The sequence below is a fragment of the Pteronotus mesoamericanus genome, unplaced genomic scaffold (assembly GCF_021234165.1).
Source record: "Pteronotus mesoamericanus isolate MK-2021 breed Mesoamerican mustached bat unplaced genomic scaffold, CSHL_Meso_final scaffold_31, whole genome shotgun sequence".
NCBI classification, from domain to species: domain Eukaryota; kingdom Metazoa; phylum Chordata; class Mammalia; order Chiroptera; family Mormoopidae; genus Pteronotus; species Pteronotus mesoamericanus.
The window spans coordinates 4,314,945-4,336,586 of NW_026555312.1; the positions used below are offsets into that span (position 1 = coordinate 4,314,945).

Here is a 21,642-nt window from a genome sequence, read left to right on the forward strand (position 1 = left end):
ATATGAGCCACACACTGAAAATAATCACTATCTGGTCCTTTATAGAAGAAGGGCACAGAGTCCTGGCAGAGACTCCTCCCCGTGTTTTTAGAATTTCAAAGTGGTATGTGTTGAACACCTCTCTTTTCATCTCTATTTTCATTCAGTAAAGAAGGAATACACACTTTGTGTTGGAATCCAAAGTGAAGGGAAAAGAACTTGTGAAAAATTGACCCAAAATAAGCAGTGTTTGAGTTGATGTTTATAAAAATAAAGAAGCTTGTAGGATTGTAAAATCTCAGGAATAACCATCTCCGCTGGGCCGATCACATTCTTGCAGCGTGGGGTACCGCGGTCCAGCTCTAGGGGGAGGAAACGCTAGCAGATGGATCAGCGCCACTGCCACTGGGGGCGGTGCAATATGGTGGCATTGGATGAGGGTAGCTGCAAAAGCTATACTTAAGCAGCAATAAAACAACGATGATGCTTTACATTTGTCTGTTTGTGTAGTGTTTTACAATGGACAAAAAAAGCTTTCACTTATATTTTTTCATTTTAAATTCCCAAGAACCCTATGAAATAGGCGTGGCTAACCACAACATTCTCTCACATTCAAGTAGTGGTTTGATTTGCTGAACTAAGTCCAAAGGCATTTAAAGGTCCCCACAGTGTGCATCATGTGAGAAATAGACACACTTCTGGGAACAGTTCCATCTAATTAACTACCCATGGTTCAATTTTGTCACTCAGAACCCCCAAGAGGTTTTAAATAATGATTCTCCCCCAAGGAGACCTCACAAGTAAGAATTTAGGTTTTATAGCAAGGCCTGTGTGATGGATGGCATTGTTTTAAATTTCCTAATGGATTTATGTTATGATCTAATCCTCTTCCCCATCCCAAATGGGGACCTTCCCACAGAGCTAAGCAGAAAAAGTGTTGCTTATGTCCCGGGGGGTGGGGGAAGTTCCTCCATGATTTCTGTGCATAAACAATAATAAGCACGAGCTGCAGAACTGAAGTTAAAGGATTTTATCCTCTAACTTTTGTTCCAAAATCCCCAATAAGTCCAGAGTAAAAGAGTTTGATCTCTACCGGAACCCTGTAATCAAGTTGGCATGCCGAAAGGAAAAGAGTGGACATGGCAATATTTACTTTTGGTTTAAGGGTAAGATTGTAAGAAAGAAATCCTAGCTATTACTGTAAAAAGAATGTTAACACTAAAGAGTTCTTTACAGAAAGAACAAACTATAATCCACATTCTGAATTAAATCTTTTCATATACTCTGAGCAAATTTTGGTTTACCTCTAGAACCAAAATTTCCCTCCTTGGAGTGTCAGGCATGGTTTTCATAAATGCGACATTTCTAACTGACCTCAGCTTTTGGCTTCCAACTTTCAACTCAGTTTTCCTAAATACAGTAAAACTGAGCAGGCCTAAAGGGAAACAAGGTAATGGTACCCACATCTATTAGTATTTGGCAAAGAGGGAAGATGGAGAGATAAAGAAGCTGGAGACTCAGGAGGCCTTTATGCAGGTCACATTTAAGATACAGGTTTTACTAACTTTACTTCACTGTAAATGAACCCCTTTTCTGGGTTGTTTCAATATTAACAGCCTTTGTCGCAATTGCCTGATCATTTTATCTGTATCTTCCCACGGGGATCAACAGTTCCCACCTCAGGGTGATTTTTGCCTCCTGTCCTCCAGGGGACATATGACTATGTCTGGAGACATTTCAGGTTGCACAGCTGACAGTGGAGGGGTGCGCTATGGGCAGCTATGGGCAGTGGGGAGAGGCCAGGGATGCTGTTCAACATCCTTCAGTGCACAGGACGGCTCCCCACCACAAATGCCATTCACATCATATCGAACCAAAACATTAATAGAAGCTGTGACACTCTGCACTACATTGCAAAGGCCTTAAAGACATGTAAGTAGTCAATAAACATTTTTTTGGAATAAATAACCATAAACATTATGTATATCTTATTACTGTGATCTGATCATCAGCTCCCTACTTGAGATTTTTTTGATGGTTCTTAACTTGTAGAGGTGTATACTGGAATATTTTTGGATACAATGAAATGTCTGGGTATCCTTTGAAACAATCCAGGGACAGGAAGTGATAAAACAGGATCGGCTACGAATTGGTATTTGTTGAAACCAGATGGAGGGTTCATGGGAGTTCACACTATTATTCTATTTCTGCATATATTTAAAATTTTCCAGAGTAAAAAGTTTTCAAAATGTGAAGCACACTGAATAAAAAAAAAAAAAAAAATTCCTATGACCTCTTCTCCCTTACAGGACAAAAATGGAATATTTTGGTCCGTCAATTAAGCCTTTCTACATTTTTTTTCTACTCAGCATCCTTCATCTCTACCTCAGCCTGAGGACAAAACCTGGCTGGTCTTTAGAGTATTTTTGTTCTGGAAAAATCAAATGTGTTCCAAAAAGTAACGCCTCTCTTGGATTAACTTCCAACTGACGTTCACAACTTTTCCTTCCATCCCCTCCTCGTCCCTCCAAAAACTTAGTCTGGCTGACAGGTTGAGGGGAGGGCAAGGAAATTAACATTTACTCAGGGCCCATGATACGCTGGGCGCTGTTCTGAGCACACTTTCATTTTGTAAAAGTTAGGTGGGAGAAATACGGAAAAAATTCAGTATCTTAAACATTTGCCTTACTCATTTTAACTTGTTGAGAATTACATATTGTGTTTAAATCATGATAAATGTGGGATGCTATTCATTGTTCTTTAGTGACCCGTGTGTGTGTGTGTGTGTGTGTGTGTGTGTGTGTGTGTTTTGCCCAAAATTTTAGAGTTCAGAATTTCAGAGAAATGATTACTCTTCCTTTTCATCGTTTAAAATGGTAAAACCACTTTTTATTGTGGAAGCCCAAGTGTTCTCAGTGCTATAAAAAGTGGTCTCGGCATCCAAAGCAAACAACACTCACATGCCTACACTTCCAAATATTTCAGAAAATATGGTAGGATGGCATCACCTCAACTATTTTAATTGTTTTGCCATAAACCATAATATACATAAACTATTCATGTTTTCTAGGCTTTTTTTTTTTTGTAAGTTACAATTCAAAGTCATGGAACTTCTCCTAAACTTTAATACTGCCTCAAACAGTTTACATGTTTCCCAATATTTTAACCCTTTGGGGAAAGTCTTTTTTCCCCTAAAATTCTTCATCTTCTTTTCAGTTCACTTGCAGTTTTTATTAAAAACTGGAATCGACCTCCACCTAGGATAAGGCATAGGGTTTAAGAGCACAGGCTCTGGAATTAAAGTGCCTGGAGTCGAATCCCAGACCCGCTATTTGTACGTGGTGCGACCCTGGCCAACTTACTTAGCCTCACTCTACACCTGCCTCACAAAGGGGCTGAGAGGATTAAATATAACCCATATAAAGCAGTTAGAGAATAGGACCTTGTATTAAGTAAATGCTCAATAAATGTTAGATAATCATCATCTCCATCACCATTATCTATTGCTGAAAGTTTAAACAGCCAAAGAATGCTCACCCAAAGCTGGTTCGCAGGAGGCTGAGAAATCAAAGGTCACAAAGGTGTGCTGCAGGAGCTCAGGAAGTTTCCATTACAAACACTGGCCCAGAGGAGGGACCCAGAATTACTTCTTTAGTCCTGATGGCCTATTCTGCTTGTCCACAGAAGGAAGAAACCCTGCTTGAAATGTGTCTGGGCTATTGGCAGTGGCAGTAGCCCCTGATCTTGGCCTGACTGGGAAGCTGACAATGAGAGCCTTTATCTGCTGCCCCAGACAACTCGAGTATTGAGAAATACAGTGAACCAAACGCCCAGGGAGAGCTAGCACTCTGGATGGCCTTCAAAGAGCACCTGTGTAGTAATAAAAGGACAGTCAAAAGTCTCCTTGGCTGGAAAATTTTTACCCAAAGCATCAATCCCAATAGGAGACCTGCCCACTTTCAGAAATACTATAGTATTGGTGTCTTATTTGTGTAGTAACACAAAAAGCTGTCTGGCAGGAAGAAAATTCATCATCTTGTTACTCAAATAAACAAATGCTATTAGGCAAATGTCACATTCCCTTTTCACTCAACTATTCCAATTCACTGAGAAGTAGAGGAAAAGCACAGACTCAAATAGCCTGGTTGAGGAGGAGTCATTTAGAGTCAAAGGAACACAGACATAAAAGGTAAGAGGGGTCACTCATGAAGCTGAAAACTCAGAAAACCTAACCCATTCAATGCCAAGTCAGAAAGCGTCTTTGCATGCAGCCCCTGGAAAGTGGCCTGCAGTCTAATTTCCTCAATTTGTTTAACAAATCTAAGCAATAAAATTTCTTCACTACATGCTTCTCCACCAAAATCTAGTCTCAATCAGCAAATCTCATGAAAGCGCTTTGGTATTTGGTAAAACTTTCCTCTTGAACTTTTATGTAAAGAAAACACTGACTGTCCAGGATAATTAGACTAAGTTTAAATAAAAGCAATTGCCTAATTTACAAGAGGAATTACTTAGAAAAATACCACCAGACTTAAAAGAAGAATGAATGAATTACTGGAAGTTATAATGCTGTAATATTAATGCCTAATTATTGTCTGGCATAGGAAAAAGCGAGCTGCTGCCTTCAATTACCAGCAGAATTACCTCTCTCAAAATAGGTAAGAGTAACAGATGGGTATGAGGTAGCTGTTGCTATTGTTAAACCACTTTCACAGTACAAAACAGAGCCAGCTGTAGCCCAATTGTGATACACTTTGCAACACAATTGGTGTATTCCTATTTCTTTCCCCTGGACCTAAAAAACAAGGAACTATTTGGACAATCCATTTATTGAAAGACTATGGCTGTCATAACTGGTTTAAATGGCTGACAAACAACTAAAAAAAACAAACAAACAACAACAAAAACATTGCCGAGGAACCAATAAACATCTAATATGTACATTTTGCACCAACTTTCGGATGGCTGAGAAATGAATAAAAGATTATGTTGCTTCTTCTAAGAGTACTGCTGAGTGTGAAAGGCCTCTGGAAGTCAGCTGGTCCAAGCCCCTCCTTTTCCAGATAAAGAAAATGGAATCTGAGGCCACGAGGTGAGATCTCCGAAGTCTAAAGTCCCACAGCCAGTTATCGGGGAAAGCTAAGAGCTACCTACCCCCAAGCTCCTGGCTCTAAGCCAGTGCTGTCCCCACTACCCTCTCTGGCATTTCTGAAGTGAGCATGTTCCTGGGAAGAGGGCAGATGTCATCACCAGATATGAGAATAGGAAAGACACTGCTATTTTCTCAAAGGTCACTTAACTGGGTGGCATCCACATGTCTCTGTTCTATTAGGTCCTGTTCGTTCCAGGGCTGTCCCTGCTGCCTAGTCTCGCCAGATCCAACAGTGCTCGGATCAGAAATTCCATCCTGGAGCTGCCCCAAGCCTAGATCTGGTGTCAACACCATCCAGCAAGTCTCCTAGCTAATGCCCAGCAACTGGAGCCAGGCTGCTTGCTGGCTTTTGTCAAGGCCCTGGGTGCTGGTGACAGGCTCCTCTCTGCCCTCCGGGTGGTGGAAGGCAGCCTGGGGCTCCAGCCCTTTCTTACATATTTAACCCTAGAAGCTTGAAATCCACTTTCATTCTCCCAGACTGCTCTAGTTTGGCACCTTTAGACCATGTTTCTGGATAGCCATAGGTGTTTTTTTTTTTTTCCCAGACAGTGACAACTGTAACTGCCCATGTGACATTTGGTTCCACCTTGTTAGATGTTGGCAGCTGCTTGGTATGTTCCTGCTTTCTTCATGCCCCTGGTTGAAGCTGTGATGCTGCTCCCTGTCAGATCAGTCCACAGGGCCTCGCTCCATTCTTAATATCCCCACAGAGGCCGACTCTGCTCCTCTGCCTGTTTGGCTGGCCTGGCCTGTGCCAGGTCTGGCTTTGCCCCACCTGTCCTCCCACCTGTACCACACCTCTAAGAGTACATCCTTCCTTCCCCCTGCATCTTCCTTCATGTGCAGAAAGAGGCACCCTTGGCCTGGCTGGCGTGTCTCAGTTGGATGGGCGTCATTCCACAAAACAAAAGGGCACGTGCGTAGGTTATGGGTTTGGTCCCCCAGTCAGGAAACATGGGAGAGACAACAAATTGATGTTTCTCTCCTGCTCTTTCTCCCTCCCTTCCTCTCTCTCTCCAAAATAAATAAATAAAATATTAGCAAAAAAAAAAAAAAGAGAGAGAGAGAGAGAGTAAGAGGCACCCTTGGCTTCAAGCAACAAATGTGACTGCATAAAATTCTGATAATTAAATGATAACTTTTGAATACTAGTTCTCAACACTCCTTCTGCTGTGACACCTAAGATGGATGGTATTCACATACATAACACCCTCCCCAAAGGGATATGCGATCTTGACAAAGCCTACGATAGCCTGTAGACAGCCAGCCTAACCATTCCCAGGGGACCATGGGAAGATGGGCTGCAGACTGTGCCACTCCAGCACACCAGGAGGAACTCCAACCCTTCCTTACACACTTGAGGATGCGTATTTGAATGCAAGAGAGAGTGACATAGTGACGGGGACAACCCTGACTCTGATCTAATATTTAAAAGGAAATAATTCTCAAATGTATCACTGACCGCTGAGCCACAGGTCAGCAGGACAATGCACTAAATAAACTCCTCGGGCACGGAATCCTTCTCTAAAATTACTAATTGGCCATTAATATATCTTTTTGAGTAAAACTGGACTTTGACTTACATCATTGGAACTTCTTAACAAGTAGCCCTGAGACCCCTATTTTCTGATTGAGCCTCCCAAAACGCACCTTTAGATTCTACTTCATGATGGATCACAGCGAGGGGCTTGGTGAACGTTTTCTTATTCTGCATCATGGCCCAGATGGTTGAGGCGTCCAGCGAGGTGCAGGCTTCATCGGGAGGCACGCACTGCAGAAAGGCAGAGCAAAGCAGAGGTCACTCCAGAGGGCCTTCGCCAGCTCAGCCTACACAGCTGTCCTGCGCCCCTTATCAGGCAGCTCACAGCTGGTTACCACAGAAAAACAGATCTGGGTGTTTTTCAAAGAACCACAAACTATCTGGGAGATATAATGGCAGGCCCAGTGTATTCTCAGCTGCACTTAGAGATGCAAATATTGCTAGACAGCTTATAAATATTGTCCACCACCCCGCCCCCCGCCATCTTCCCACATGTCAACTGGAGACTTCAGTGTTATTTAGTGTGAAAAATAAAGAAACTACATGACAAATGTTGGCCCTTGACCAAGCCGGCTTCACATAACTGGTTCATGTATGCAATTTATGATTGTGGGAAACTTCATGTATTGCATTATTAAGGTGACAGATTTTACATTTGTTGTCCAAAAAGATAATCATGTTGTTGAGCTTGTTAGAATTTTTTTAATCCTGGTAAAGTCTCTTGCAAAATGAAGCTTTCCAGGGTCATCTGCTTTTATTTTGCAAAACTAAATTTTTTTAGTTTTTAGTTAGAGTCCAGGGGAGAGGTGCTCAGGTGTGGATGCCATGAGGTCAGCTGCTTCTCGCTATTTTTAGGCCCCAAACTGAGAATTAGCAGGCCCAGGCCCCAGAGACCCGTTTTTAAAAAGTATGGTCACATTCCATTACCTTTTCCTGCAGAATAACTTTGGTTCCTTGTCTATGCTCATCAGTCAGTGAAACTCTAATGTGATTGCCATCTATTTGCTTTTGTTTTAAGAAGAAACACATCAACCCTTTAAAAAGTCTATGGCAAGGCACTTCCAAAGTGAATTAACATCCAATCACAATAGAGCAAAGATTTTTGGCTTTATTGTCATTGCTGCTCTGAGAAACATGTGAGTCAGACATATATTATAAGGAGACACCTCCTCCTCCTTCATCCAAAAAACCAGAAAAGCCTTTACAATAGCTCTCTTGTCAAGGAAAACAATGGATTTTCTGTAAAGGGGCATCATTATTAAAAAGATTTGCTTTTTAGGAAAAGCTTTCTTACTTTCCTGCTAGTTCTTCAGTTAAGTAAGAGTGTAAGATTGTACAGCTAACTCACTGCATGACTCTGGGCAAGACACTGCATGCACTCTCTTGGCCTTAGTTTCATCAGCCAAGGGCAGAGATGGACTCAACGATCTTTGAGACTGCTTCCTGGGAGATTCTTTGGCTCTGTCTATTGTGATAGAAACCACTCAGAAGTCACTAGAAATATGAAGATATTAACTATAGGCAGTAAAGAGGGAGACAGTGGTAACAGCTCATCCTAAGCCACTGCTCTGTAAATGGTGAACTGCCATCATATCTATAATACTATCTCACTTGTCTCTCTACCTAGGAGGGAAGCCAGGTACTATTAGTTCAATTTTATAGACGAGGAAAGGCTGGTTCTGAGATGCCAGGGGGTTTGCTTTAAGTTCTGTTAATAAGCAGCAGGCCTTCCTTGTCAGTCCCCTTGCTCTCTCCATTGTATCTTATCTTGGGTTTAAATAGTGACTTTAGGTTTAGGGTAACATCCCATGTCATCCACTGGGACTAAGAGCTCTTCTTAGAATGTTCTGAGGGAAACAGTAGGATTAATTTTCACAGATGAACACACTATGAAACTGGGCTTCTACAGGCTGGGCTCAGTGAAAGGGAATAGCCAAAGCCATCAATAAATACCCCCAGTAACTGCCAGACCACCCCTGCTAGAGTCCTGACTCCTAAAAGTCATCTGCATACAGCAAAAATCTGGGTCTCACAGTGAAGCTCTCTGCCACCACCCACCAAGTCCTACCCTTGACAGCCACTGGAAAGTGAATGCCACAAGGCTACGGCATTGCTGTTTCCAAGTGCAGCCTAAAGAATACAGTCTAAATCACCATATATATATGAGCTTCCTAATGATTATGATCAGATTTGCTGTGTTTTCTTATGTGCTATAAAATTTTATGTGGTACTATGAGGGAAATGGATGCCCAGGGGAATATAATAGTACAAAGGATTCATATCAATGGTAACCTATTTGATAATGATAATTTTTCCTCCTATCTCTACATCTATCTCTTACAACTTATATATTAAGTGAGAGAATTCCATACATACATTATTAATGATATATAGCTCAATTATTAGACTTTTAGACTTTGATTGATACGTGGCTACAAAAGGATGAGAAGCTTACACTGTGTAGAATATCTACGGAATAAATGCACATATGAAATGATACATAATTATGGCAGATCACAGAAACAAAACCATAGCAGAAGACACCCTTCATGCACAAGGTCAGTCTAATGAGGTAATTAACCTTTCCAATCCCCCCTACGGTAGCCATTTCAGCAAGGTCAAAGGGTTCTGATTCCCGCTGTGGCAACAGAATGTAGTGGTTCGATATGGCGAGTGACATGAGGTAAACATGATGAACCGAATATGGAACTGAGAAACATTTAAGTATTTGTTAGTTTCCCTTAGAAGTCCTCCTGAGACAAGTCAACCTTCTAACTCACACAGAGAGGTCAAAAAACAATTGCAATGCAAGTCTCAGTGGGACCTGGAAAAATTAATCCTCGCACTGAACTCGTCCTTTCGGCTCTCTGTACTTTTGGCACTGCACACTATCTGAATAGCAAAGATAAAGCCAGACCTCTCCCTCAGTGGAAAACAGTCTGATTTATCATCCGTAAGATACTATTACTTAGCACGCATGGAAAGAAAGTCATACTGTCAGGATTTATTCTCTAAGACTCCAGAAAACTCAGTTCTCTGCTAATATGGACTCTATTACTTCAGTTGGGCAGTTCCCAAACCAAAAACCTCCACCTGCAATAACTTGTGATTAAACTTCTCTGGTAAGTCACACTGCCTCACCTAAAATGCCAAAGTAAGAGTACGAATGGATGAAGGCCCACTAACCTTAGGTAACTTCTGGGGGTCCTTTTCCTTCTTGGTACATAAGGTGAGCTCACACTGCAGAAAGAGCAGTGAGGTGTTGAAGATGGACTTAAAGATAAAGCTGAATCGCTTCTTGTCCACCTCAGCTTGCGAGATAGGAAAGTGCATCCTCTTGGGACTGTAGAATTTCACAGATTCATCTTTAGGACAAATATTCTCAATGATGGTGTAATCAGACATCCTATCAGGGTTCGAGTATGGTGAGATAAAGCACGTTTGGATGGCAAATCCAAGCTCTTGGTCAGCCTTAGTAACAGACACCTACAAAGAACAGAAAGATCAATATAAAAACAAGTCAGCATCTCTCTTTTACTTTAGGTCCAAGGGTAACATACCAACATGGCTCTTCTGATGAGAGACACTTCTTTATTTTCACAACATACATATTTAGTGACCTTTATAATGATAAAAGTAACATATTGATATAGATGGTGATAGTGAATTATTTAGTTCAAATGCCAGCTTGGAAGATTCCAATACAGCATGGCTAAGTCTCTTCAATCTTCCGTAAGTCCTCCGGGAGATAAAAATAAAAGCGTATCATATATGTAAAGTGAATTTTTCAAAATAAATAAAACACCATCAGGCAAAACCCCTAACGTCACAATAGCGCATTTGTAGGGTACACTCTTTTTAAAAATTGCTTGAAAAATATAGAGGCAGAATCTATTTAACCTAGGCAGGGAGTACTGAACTGCTAAAATGCAACAAGTCAGAGTGAGCCTAAAACACTGCAGTAAAGCTATAGATTCATCTAGAGCCCTGCTTCATGGGAACAGGCAGAAGCAGGCCCTGTGGCTGGATGTCAGCTATGGTGCAATCTGGTGGCGATCACAAGCCTGGCAAAGTGTCCCAGCCACTCATGGGTCCAAACCAGGCCTTGCCAAGTACTCTCCCCTTCATTCTTTAAGCCCAACAGTATTTTAAGGGAAATCTAATCTGGAAACATTTCCAACTCATTTACACTTCCCTCTTACAAAACATTTGTATGGGCTATATCCAAACCTTGCTATGATTCTTTTCTTTAGAAACAGGAAGTGGTGTTTGGCCAAGTGTAAACAGAATTCAAACCTCAACTATCCTGAACTCAGCTAAAATCCCTGGACCAGGCTGGACTCTCCATTTGGTGACATATGGATCGCTGTGCAAACTGCCTCTCCCTTCTAGGCTTCATTCCTTGACTAAACTTAGGATCAAAATAAACTTAAACACTTTAGAAATAAAGTTAGTCCTTAACCATAAGACCCACAGCCCCAGAATCCTCCAAAAGGCATGAAGACATAAACACACTTTCCATTCTGAGAAACCCAGGGGAAATCCCAGACATTGCATGGGGCTTTCACTCCACAGCGCTGTTTTTTGCAAGATGCCTTCGTGGTTAACTGTAAGACACTCAACAATGAAGATGATTACGATCATGTCACTTCATTGTGCTTTAAAGCTTAATCCCTGAGAGTAATCTTTTGAGATAAATATTTTCATCTCCACTTTATAAATATAGGAAAAACTGAACACAGAGAATAGATGACTTGTCAAGATCATATCTAGCAAATACTGGGAAAAACCAAAGCTTAAACCCAGATATTCTGATCACAAATCCATTTTATCTTTACTATTTCATTGTAGCTACGGGGTCAATTCAACCAGGCCCAAGAAGTAGTCCTGGGAAAATGATTTGTAAGAAATACTTCAAAAAGTAGTGTTTGATAGTCTGTAAATATTCATGTCACTACTTTTGCAGTATTTCTGAAAAATAAGGTATTTTATTTTGAAAAGATAGTAAACTACCTAAGTCCCGTTTAAACTAAGTGTCCTTTAACATGAACTCTGAACCCACAATGCAAAAATGTGTGACAGAAGAAATGTAAATCTTTTCTCTAATCTCAAAGAAATATGAAATGGCAGGATGTCTAAGGTATCCAAAAAAGTTGTTTTGGAGGACAAGTATTATTATTAATATATCTTTTACTCTAAAATGGACGGGAAATGAGTAGTGGAAGGGCTACCAGCTTTGGAGTGAGAGCAACCCCAGGAAGGCATGTGCTGTGCTGCTCAGAACACAAACTCAGATCCTCAGCTTCCTCCCTACAGACTGAGGGGTACTACCTACTAGATACGGTTATTGTGAGGATTTGTAAAATCAAAGTTACAGGCAAACAACACAGTTCTCATCTACTCAATAAATACCAGCTGTTACTACAGTTTTATTAACTCCTCAAGACAAATTAACTAAAAGAAAAGCTGCCACTATGTGACCAAATATCATTCAGAGACGATTGAAGTCCGTTCCAAGTGGCAAAACTGATAGTGACTTGGATTAAAAAAGGGGACTGTGGGCTAGAGTGAGCAGAGGATTGTGGAAGGGGCTATGATAAGAATGGCCAGGAGAAAAAACCTGGAAATAGTTCTTTAGCCAAGCCAATGATTCAGTAAGTCTTACCTATCCTAAGCAAAAAATTAAAAACATTTTGAAAAAAGAAAATAATGTTTCGATTTTCTTATTAGCAGTGGAGTCCAAACTGGGAAACAAAGAATATGCGTAGCTGCTACCCCATTTAGCAAGGTATCTACAGTTCTCTCTCATATTTTAGGTGGTTTAAAAGAACTTACAACATTTTCCCCCTGCTCCAATTCAGTGTACTTAATATTTAGCATGGTAGCAAAAAGATATGGCTTGTTTCTTTTTCATCACTTGACAACATCTTTGAGGGAATTTAATTGTGCAAAACATAGATGATATATGAAAAGGCATAAATGGGAAAATACAAATAAAAACTAAAACAGACAAACAAACCCATGTTTCAAGTAGGCCCACAATGGGGGAAAAAAGGCAAAAAACCAAACACTCAGGGTTGGACACAGGAGGACGCCTAGCCACTGATTAGTATAAAGCAGCTAAGCTGTGAATTAGCAAAGCCAGGTACACATTTGGAAAAGAACAAACTGCAGTTAAGCAGAGCTTCTAAAATCTATAGCACAACAGGGAGTCACCAACCAACTGCACATACAGACCGTGAAGCCAGGAACGCAAGAAGAAAACAACGATCTTGGATTGGAGGAGATCTATGATTAGGAACAGCATGTAAAAAGCAGTTTACTTTCCCCAGTGGAGAAAGAAGGTGTACCCACAGAAAGAGAAGACCACTCAAAACAGGGAAGTAAAAATAAGGAGAGATCCAGGAAAATGTCTAGAGGCAGTGGGCTCTGTCCCAGAATCTGTACAGATGTGAGAGTTATTTGTCTTTCTAAAATAGAAATATGTGCACTGAAGTTACTTTTAATATATAGAGGTATCCCGTTTGACCTGTTAAGCTTCTCTCTCCTCCCCCAGTGAAGCGCAACACCAGCGTGCAGCTTAGCCCCGAAGCCAGCTCATCGGAGGGCGACTCCCGTGTAAGACCTGCAGCCCTCCTGGGGCCACAAGGGGACTTATCTCCTCTAGAATCCAATCTGTGAACCTGGATATTCGCACTTTCTCTGCTTTTAAATGGCACTTGAGGGCGAGTGACAGTGGTATCCAGTGGATAACCGTGTGGGCTCTGGCGTGAGTCCTGACTCTGAACTCTAGTAGGTGGTAACCGTGTGGCCGTAGACTAGTTTTTGCCTCGATTTCCTCATCCATAAAGTAGGGATATTAACAGTCCTGTCTCATAGGATTTCTTTGAAGAGCGAATTACTACACTATTTATAACCGAGTCTGGCACAGAATAAATCTGAAATAAATGTCAGCTGTTGCTATTTCATTATGACCACCACTACCTGATATTTTTGTAGCCATTTCACAGACTTCTGTTGTGTATGAATCTTACCATTATGTATAGGAAATAGTTTTAAGAAGTTTATAGATACATTAAAATAATGACCTAGAACAAAACAATTTTCATGAGATATGGCAGCACATAGCATTTTGCCAACTTGTGGGCGGTTAAAAAGATAAGATGTGAGTTGATTTGAAATATTTCATGGTTAACTCTAACACTGCAACTGCTGTTCCAAAAATGCTAAGCAAAGACAGGCTTTATCAGAATTCACACTGACAATATTTTTAAGACCTTTGTCCGTAAAACACTCTCCACTTAGGATGATGTTGCAAATTCTGAAATTTTCTGCTTTGTTCACAAATCGAGCCCAAAGCATTCTCTGAGCCCAGCCTCACCTGGAGCTGGTTAAGGGCCGTGAGGGAGAGCGGGAAGGTCTGCTCCAGGCTGCTTTGGCTCCCGCCCCAGCAGCTACTACAGCGCAGCACTGAAAGGCCAAGGCTAATGCTGAGATCTCACCTCCACATAAATGTGTCCATTCTCTGCCACAGAGAAGACCCCTTGGGAGGGCACCAGAAAGAGGTCAGTGTTATACAGCTCCATGTTGAAGCTGATGTTTCTGTTGGGCGTGTCCTGGAAGCTACTGGGATTCCCCGCCTGCCGCAGGCTGCAGTTAAACTGGGGGAGAAAAAAATAAGACAGAAATCACAGTCAAATGAAGGAAGAAGGTCCTGTAGTTTTATGAGCTTTGGCCTTTAATATCCATTTTTTTTTTCCCACCAATAGTTCCTGTAACTATAGCTAGCCAAAAAGACAACATTCCCCACAAACTACCTATGGCAAACACCTACCACCAAAACTTCAGGCCGGCTGAAGAAAGAAATATCTCCTTCATCCATGTCTCCCGGAAATCCATTATCGCCTGACTCCAAATCTTCATAACCATCTGGCCAACCACTGCTATCCCCAGGGGATGGAACCTGTATCACAATCTAAAAGGCAAAGAAAGCACAGAAAATGTCATAAAAACACCAAATCACATGTACTTGGTTTTAACACACATATTCATCACCCCCCCTCTCCAAGTGTGCTTAGAATTTCTCCTTCAAAGAGATGAAAACTAAAAAGAAGCCCAATTCATATTCAAACTAAGACCTGAACTAAAATACGTATCTCCCTTTGTGAAAAAAATACAAATAATTTCAAACAGTGAGAAAACACTACACACTGAAATAGGGTTGACTGGGGTTGTTAATAGGCCTACCTATTATAGTGGGGGAGGGGAGCTTTTCCTTAGGAGGCTTCTCTTTACATAGAAAATTCTAAGAAATATTAAAAGCTGGCTAATGCAAGGAGCTTTTGTTATTTGTATCCATGGAGGTTTGTAAAAAGTCTGGTTTGAGTTAGAAGCAAAGGACTTAATGTTTACTATTGAGCCATTCAACTCTTTTCTTGTATCCCTCTAACTTTTCCCCATTTCTTCCTAAATATCTCTCTCAATGGTATACAGATGCACAAAAGGACCTCATGTTTTATTCCATGGCACTGGTTGAAATAAGTATTCCTAGGTTAGTTCTGGATAAGATGAAACAATTCACCTAAGGACCGTGACACCATAAATATGTAGGATAGTCATGCTCTCTTTTTGTTTGATTTGTTACTTTATATGTTTAGATTCTGAGTATGTTGCAAAACAAAAATATATAGTAAGTCTGACAATTACTACCAACAATTATAACTGGAACAAAGAGCTAAAATATTCACTGAAGGGAATAGAATTGGAAGAGAATGTAGGAAAACCACTTCTCTATTCTTTACCAGGCCCTCAAAAGAAAGTGCTGATGCAACTGAGGCAAGTACCTAGGACACTGCTTACCCTATCACCAAAGTACCATCACAGTTCCACCATAATATGTACATATAAGAAGAAAGGGTTTTCAGGGGCTCATGATACATGCACCATTCTCTTCTGAGGCAAATGACCCTCTTCCCTTTTTTTTTTTTTTTTTTAATTTAACAAGACAGATTACCATAGCTACTTCATGGTGTTACTTTAGACACAAGTTTAAAATTCCCAAATCAAATACAGTATATCAGCAATGTGACTGACAATCATTACATCTGGAAAAATGGGATAATTGCAACAAATATTAGTGTTGGAAATGGCAGGAGGGTGTTCATCGTAGAGGTCAAAGGTTCATAAATTACTCCAATAACAAAGGGAGATTAGCGGGGCCAGCTTGGTGTTGAGGAAAGATGAGTGGACGAAGGGTCAGGAAGCTGGGTTCAGTCCTGGCTCTGCCATTAGCAAGGTCCTCAAATCTAAGCAAGTCTCTTACCTCCCTAGAGTTCAATTTCCTCACCTGTGAAATGAGGAAGTTGAATGAGATCATCTTAGGGTTCTTTTCAGCTCAAACATCACAGACTGTCTGAGGAACAATAAACGAGGGCCCACACGCGATTCAGCCCCCACACGAGCCACGCCGATGGGAGTACCTGATCTTCAGTCTTTTCTCTGGGTGGGTCAGCGTATCTACCCACCAACAGTGGAATGAATGAGAAAAAGTGGTCTCACCCCTCCTTGTCCCAGGCCAAAACTGGAATAGGCACTGAGAGTACATGTGCACATGCAACACACCATGTCAAAGCTGGACACAGGGCTCTTTGGGCCTTACTTTACCATCATAAGTACAATGTGAACTGCAACATTAACACTATAAAGTTCTTATACGATATCATGTGTCAAATTCTTTTACTATCCACTGCCGAGTGTCATCACTGAAAGAATAGGTTTAATCTGGAAGGATTTAGATCAACTGACAAGAGCAATTTCAGAAAGTGCAGATTAGCTATTGCAATGGATTATTGGGGGATCTGGGAAATCTCCCTCTGGGTAACCAAAAGTAGAAGATTTTCTTCAATTTAGGGTCTTTCTTAGAGGTGGAGAGAGACTTAATACTAATTTCTTGATAGCCCTTTCCGGATTTCTCTCTTTTGACTCTTTTGTTCATGAAGGAGGGAGAAGTCCTCCCATGAGGCCAGAGACCAGGAGTCTGGTGGGCTCAGTTGTGCGGATGTGCTCATTCGTAGCCCAAGGGTTTGGGCTTTATCCTCGCAAGGACCATTGGATCCTGCAGCTTGGCAGGAGAGACAGGTCATAATTACCTTGCCAGTGAACCCTTTGTCACCAGAAGATGGAAAAGAGGGCCACACATGCTCCAATCAAGAAAACAGGGCCTCCCAACTCCCACAGTATCACTGACAAGAGCAAATATAACACAAAAAGTTTAGGGTCAAAGTACATCTCATTTTGTTGAAAACTGACACTTGGCTTAGTTTGGGTCTGGGGTATCGGACCCTCCTCATTTTTATAGAAATGTTAAGACTAATTTTAAGGTAACACCCTGCAAGGCTATGGCCAAGGGCCAAGTGTTGTTCTCGAGAACACTCACAGAGTTATAGTAAACCACACCATCAGGGGCTGACCGCCGGTGCCGAGTACCACAGCTGTTCAGGGGAGACTCCAAAATGAAGTGGGTGCCATTCATCTTGGCCTTGCAGTTAGGATCCAACAGGGTGAGCTCCATCCCTGAGTAGCTGTTGGCCTGAAACAACAACCATCAAAGATATAACGCGGGGCCCACAGGCAGATCTACAGCACACAGTTAACAGTTTGCCTGGTCTTCCAAGTACAGGTTGCTGGTGGCCTGCATCCCTCCTCCCTCTTACCTATCACCTCTCAAACAGGGCTGTGTTTGCTGGCCTTCGAAATTCAATAGCAAAATATTGACACACAAGGATCTGGACCCTCCCCTTACTGAGAACAGCAGACAATGGGTGAGAATCACACAGCCAAGGGGAAGTGAGCCCATCCAACTGAGAAAACAGTATCAAGTCTCTGGAGTCCAAAAGGGAAAGCATTAGAAAGAAATAACTAACACATACTGAGGCAAGATGGGGAGGGAAGTGGCCTCCTCATATCTCCTTTAAGGAACTGCACTGACCTGAAAAGAATCTTTTTCTACAGCTACGGTCATCTTTTCATTGTCACATTTGACTGACAGGGCGACATCCATGCTTCCTTGCACCTCCTCAGGCTCTCTGGGACCAGGAAACAGTCGTAAACTGGGGATGACAGGGTCCTTCGGTTGGGCGATCCCATCTTCTCCCCCTTCCTTCTGGCCTCTCCTGGAGATATCCAGGAAAGGAAAGGGGAAACCTCCACTCAGGCCTCCCTTTCCCCGGATGGGTGGGTTGTCCGGGGTGCCAGTGTCCCGCAGGATCAGTAGCTCAGGAGGGATGGTGTGGACTTCCTCATCTCTCATCTCCTCCTCTGGTGGTGACAGAAGAGAACAAAACATCATCAGTGGTGGATGCCGGGCCAGAATCGTCATCGTTGGTGGCAAGAACAGGAAGAATTAGTACAGAATGGGTATGTGTAAAATTCCGCTTAACAAGTAATGTGAGAAAGAGATGAATCGTCTGGATGCCTGAATGTTGGTCCTGGTGTTTTTAACTGACTAAGTAACTTTGGGCCAGTGGCTTTCTTCTCTGTACCTCAGTTTCCCAAGCTTTCAAATTAAGAGATTTGATGAGATCAAGTGTTTCTCAAATTTGGCTGCATATTAAAATCACTTTGGGAGCATTAAAAAAAAAAAAAATCCCCATGCCCAGGCTGTACCCAAGGCCAATTAAAAATCAGACCTTCTGGTGGTGCCTAATTGTTAATAGGTTATAAAGCTCCACACATGATTCCAATGTACAGCCAAGGCTGAGAGCCATTGGGTTAGATGACTTCTAAAGCCCTACAAGCTGTGATTTGAATAAGTTATATGGGACAATATTAGCCTATTCATATGCCACTGAAACACTTCCCTTGAATCTAGAGATTCTTCAGAAGAGTTTCCCTGAAGATATTTAGACTCCTTTTGGACTCCTAAATTCTAATAGGTATTTGGGCACCATGGCCTTTTAAGAACCTAAACCTAAAGGAGAAAAGAAAGCTGCTTAGTTCCCACCCCTCCCAAAAAAACATCTGCTTAGCCACTTAGCTACGTATGTATTCCTTAAAAGGCAGAGACATATTCCCATTTAATCAATACTCCGTGTTTTTCCATATCGTGAACAATGTAGAGAAAAACAAACAAACAAACAAAAACACCTTTCCCCCAGAATTCTCTGCAACCATTCTCCAAAGCCAACTGCTGTAAGCTTGAGGTCAATCCATCTCAGTGGGAGCTGGAAGTGAAGATGATCTGTGGGCATTAACTCTCTTCCAATACCATGTTTTTGAAAAAGATAGCACAGCTGTTTGGGTCCAAAATAAGTCAGAGCTTTGGAGGGTTTTTAAATTTGTACTTTGACAAAAACCTTCACAGCAACCCTGGGAGGAAGGTGCTATTGTTCTCCCATATTACTGAGGAAGAACAGCCTGGGGAGGGACAACCTGAGCTCAGGGGTTAAGCAATCTCCCCCGTCAAACAATGAGTAGTAAGTCGTGGAGCTGGGACCTTGAACCTGTATTCCTAACCTTCATCCTTATCGGCACTGCACTCATTAGGGGTACATTGGGCGAGGAACAGATCTGGGTATCAGAAAATTTGGTATTTGAGTCCCTCTAACTATAAGACTCTGGAAAACCAGTTAACTCAAGAACTAGTTAAGCCTCTGCTTTCTGCTCAATCAAACTGAGGTAATAACTCCTGCATTCCCTCCAGGTGAGAATGAGAAAGCACATGCATGAACCCTTGTAACTATTTTCACATAAGATATAGCGACCTAACAACCCTCTCCTGCAGCCTCAACCACAATGTGCTTCAGCTGTGATTATTAGGTGCCTCTGAGAGAGGAAGCCAGGCCAATTTACCCTTAATATAATTACAATGAAGATGATCTATAATAAAAAGTCTTGCATTAAAGATCGTTTCCTCAAAATGATCTACAATTCTAGGTAACTTTAAGTTTTATAGCAAAAAGTAGTAAAACAAATCATTAAATTTTGCAATAGAAAAACAGGACCATGTAAGCTAAAATGACAGTTCCTCATTGGAAAGCTTCATTTGAGGGATTTTAATGTTTTTTAAAAAATCACGCTTACCATTATTTTCAAGTCGCAGGTGAAATCTGTTAGCCACAGGAGCCACTGTGTAAGATGTCACTGGACTATAGCCATTGTCCAAAGCCCACTTGACCAGATTTTCTTGGGTTGAAGGAATGTCATCTCTTACTGATTTAGTCATTATCATGGATCTCTCGCTCTCTTTCCCAAAGCCAATACTGTTAGGTGCCTGAGGATATTAGCAAAATTTCACTTGTGAGTCCAAACAGTCTTTAAATGAGAATAATTAAATACCTAAAACAAATAGATTCCATATTGTATATGAAGTTATTTATTCTTTTAATCCCTATTTTCCTTGAACTAAAGACATTGATGTGAAAAATCTTTAACAACAGATTAAACGAAATCTATTCATCCTGTTTGATCATAACATTTGGGTTGTTTATGTTGATAAAAATAATCCAATGATGGCTAAGTAGCTACATACTAAGTATATGTAGTATGTTACCGCAGAGTTAATGTTTAAATTATTAACAAACATATCAAATATTTATGTAGGCCAAACTCTCCCTTAACTTAAAATTATGTATAAAATATACAGATGTGCATGTTATATTGCCAAAAATAAAGTGTCCGTTTCTACTTCCTGTACCCTAGATTTAAACGAAAGAAGGCACAACCTAGTTAATTCAGTGGTGACTTAGGAGACTATCTCATCTTTGTACACTATTAAATTCCATATGGTGAAAAAAAGAGTGTTTATTTTTCATTTACAATTTCTGATCTATTTAGCAATCCTATAATTGTATTCATCTGCCGATTCTATTAACTGAATAGGCTTAGGTTTTATGTTCTACATATTAAATTAGTTACTGTGCCTCTAAATTATTATTTAATCCAGCAACACAAATCAGTCTTAAAATTGGCTTTCACTTGGTAATCAGTTACAAAATTAAAACTGAATGATAGAAATCTTTCCGAGTAAGGGTATAAAAGAACTCTGAGTAACCATGACATGAAAGGTAATTTTCCACATCACTTTCTGACTCCTACAGCAGTGATCCTGTCAGATGAAGAGGGAGCTGAATGTGGCAGGGAGGACCCCAAGGAAGGCACAGCATTTTCAACAACTGCTCCAACAGGGCTGGATGCCCCTCCAGTGTGCAGATTACAGCATTTCTATGCTGTATAAAAATCACTTTAATTTCCATGCCCAATTATTTTCTCCTGCATACATGCAGCTTTTCCCCTAAATTCCCCATTTGCTTCCCATTCTGTTAGCCCCTAACATGACTAAATATTAATCCTTTCCCACTGCAAAACCATAGAAGACTCACAGGCTCTAAGCTCTCTTGGCCTTTCTGGTTGTGGGATGTTAGCTGAGAACACATATTTTCAATTCTAAGCTTAAAGGAGCTCACCAAGTATGTTTTTCTATTACCCAAGGTGCTTGTCTGAGAAAAAAACTGCCACACTGGCCAGTCACAGTCATGCATGCAAAGGAACCAGACAGCCTCAACCAATGAGGTCTGTAGCCATCAAAACAGAAAAACACAAAACAAAAAAACAAAAAATAACTCAGCTTCACAGGTTTGGGTATGCTAGCTCTTAGTTGATTTAAAAAAAAACAAACAACTCATTAGGGGAAGGAAGGGTTAAAAATAGGAAGAAAGAAAACTAAAATGAGGTAAAGAAGAATCCAGTTTGTTTTTACAACTTTTTATTCATTTAGTCAACAGCAGTTTCTTAAGCACAGCTTCTTCCCAGCCTTTCAAAGCGGCATGTCGTTTTGATTGGCTGGAGTTGTAACACGCCTAAACACTACTGCTTGGCCTCATCGACCCTAGTCTTTCGTGTTGTTGGACAGCTGAGAAAATACTGTATTTCCAGAATACTATCATCATAGCTGCCACCTGTCCTTTTTGTACCA

The 21,642-nt window shown here is 41.1% G+C and overlaps 1 protein-coding gene across 2 annotated transcripts in view; it reads right to left on the reverse strand.

The window, feature by feature from the left end:
* Nucleotides 1-21,642, reverse strand: part of TGFBR3 (transforming growth factor beta receptor 3) — a 195,323-nt gene that overhangs the window by 18,040 nt on the left and 155,641 nt on the right. For both annotated transcript variants that reach the window (XM_054592126.1, XM_054592127.1), the window contains exons 8-14: nucleotides 19,752-19,941; nucleotides 17,659-17,987; nucleotides 17,107-17,259; nucleotides 14,506-14,646; nucleotides 14,174-14,332; nucleotides 9,858-10,157; nucleotides 6,782-6,902 (exon numbers count right to left, since the gene is read on the reverse strand). In XM_054592126.1, coding sequence (XP_054448101.1) covers nucleotides 6,782-6,902; nucleotides 9,858-10,157; nucleotides 14,174-14,332; nucleotides 14,506-14,646; nucleotides 17,107-17,259; nucleotides 17,659-17,987; nucleotides 19,752-19,941 — 1,393 coding nt within the window. The remainder of the gene's footprint in view (nucleotides 1-6,781; nucleotides 6,903-9,857; nucleotides 10,158-14,173; nucleotides 14,333-14,505; nucleotides 14,647-17,106; nucleotides 17,260-17,658; nucleotides 17,988-19,751; nucleotides 19,942-21,642) is intronic.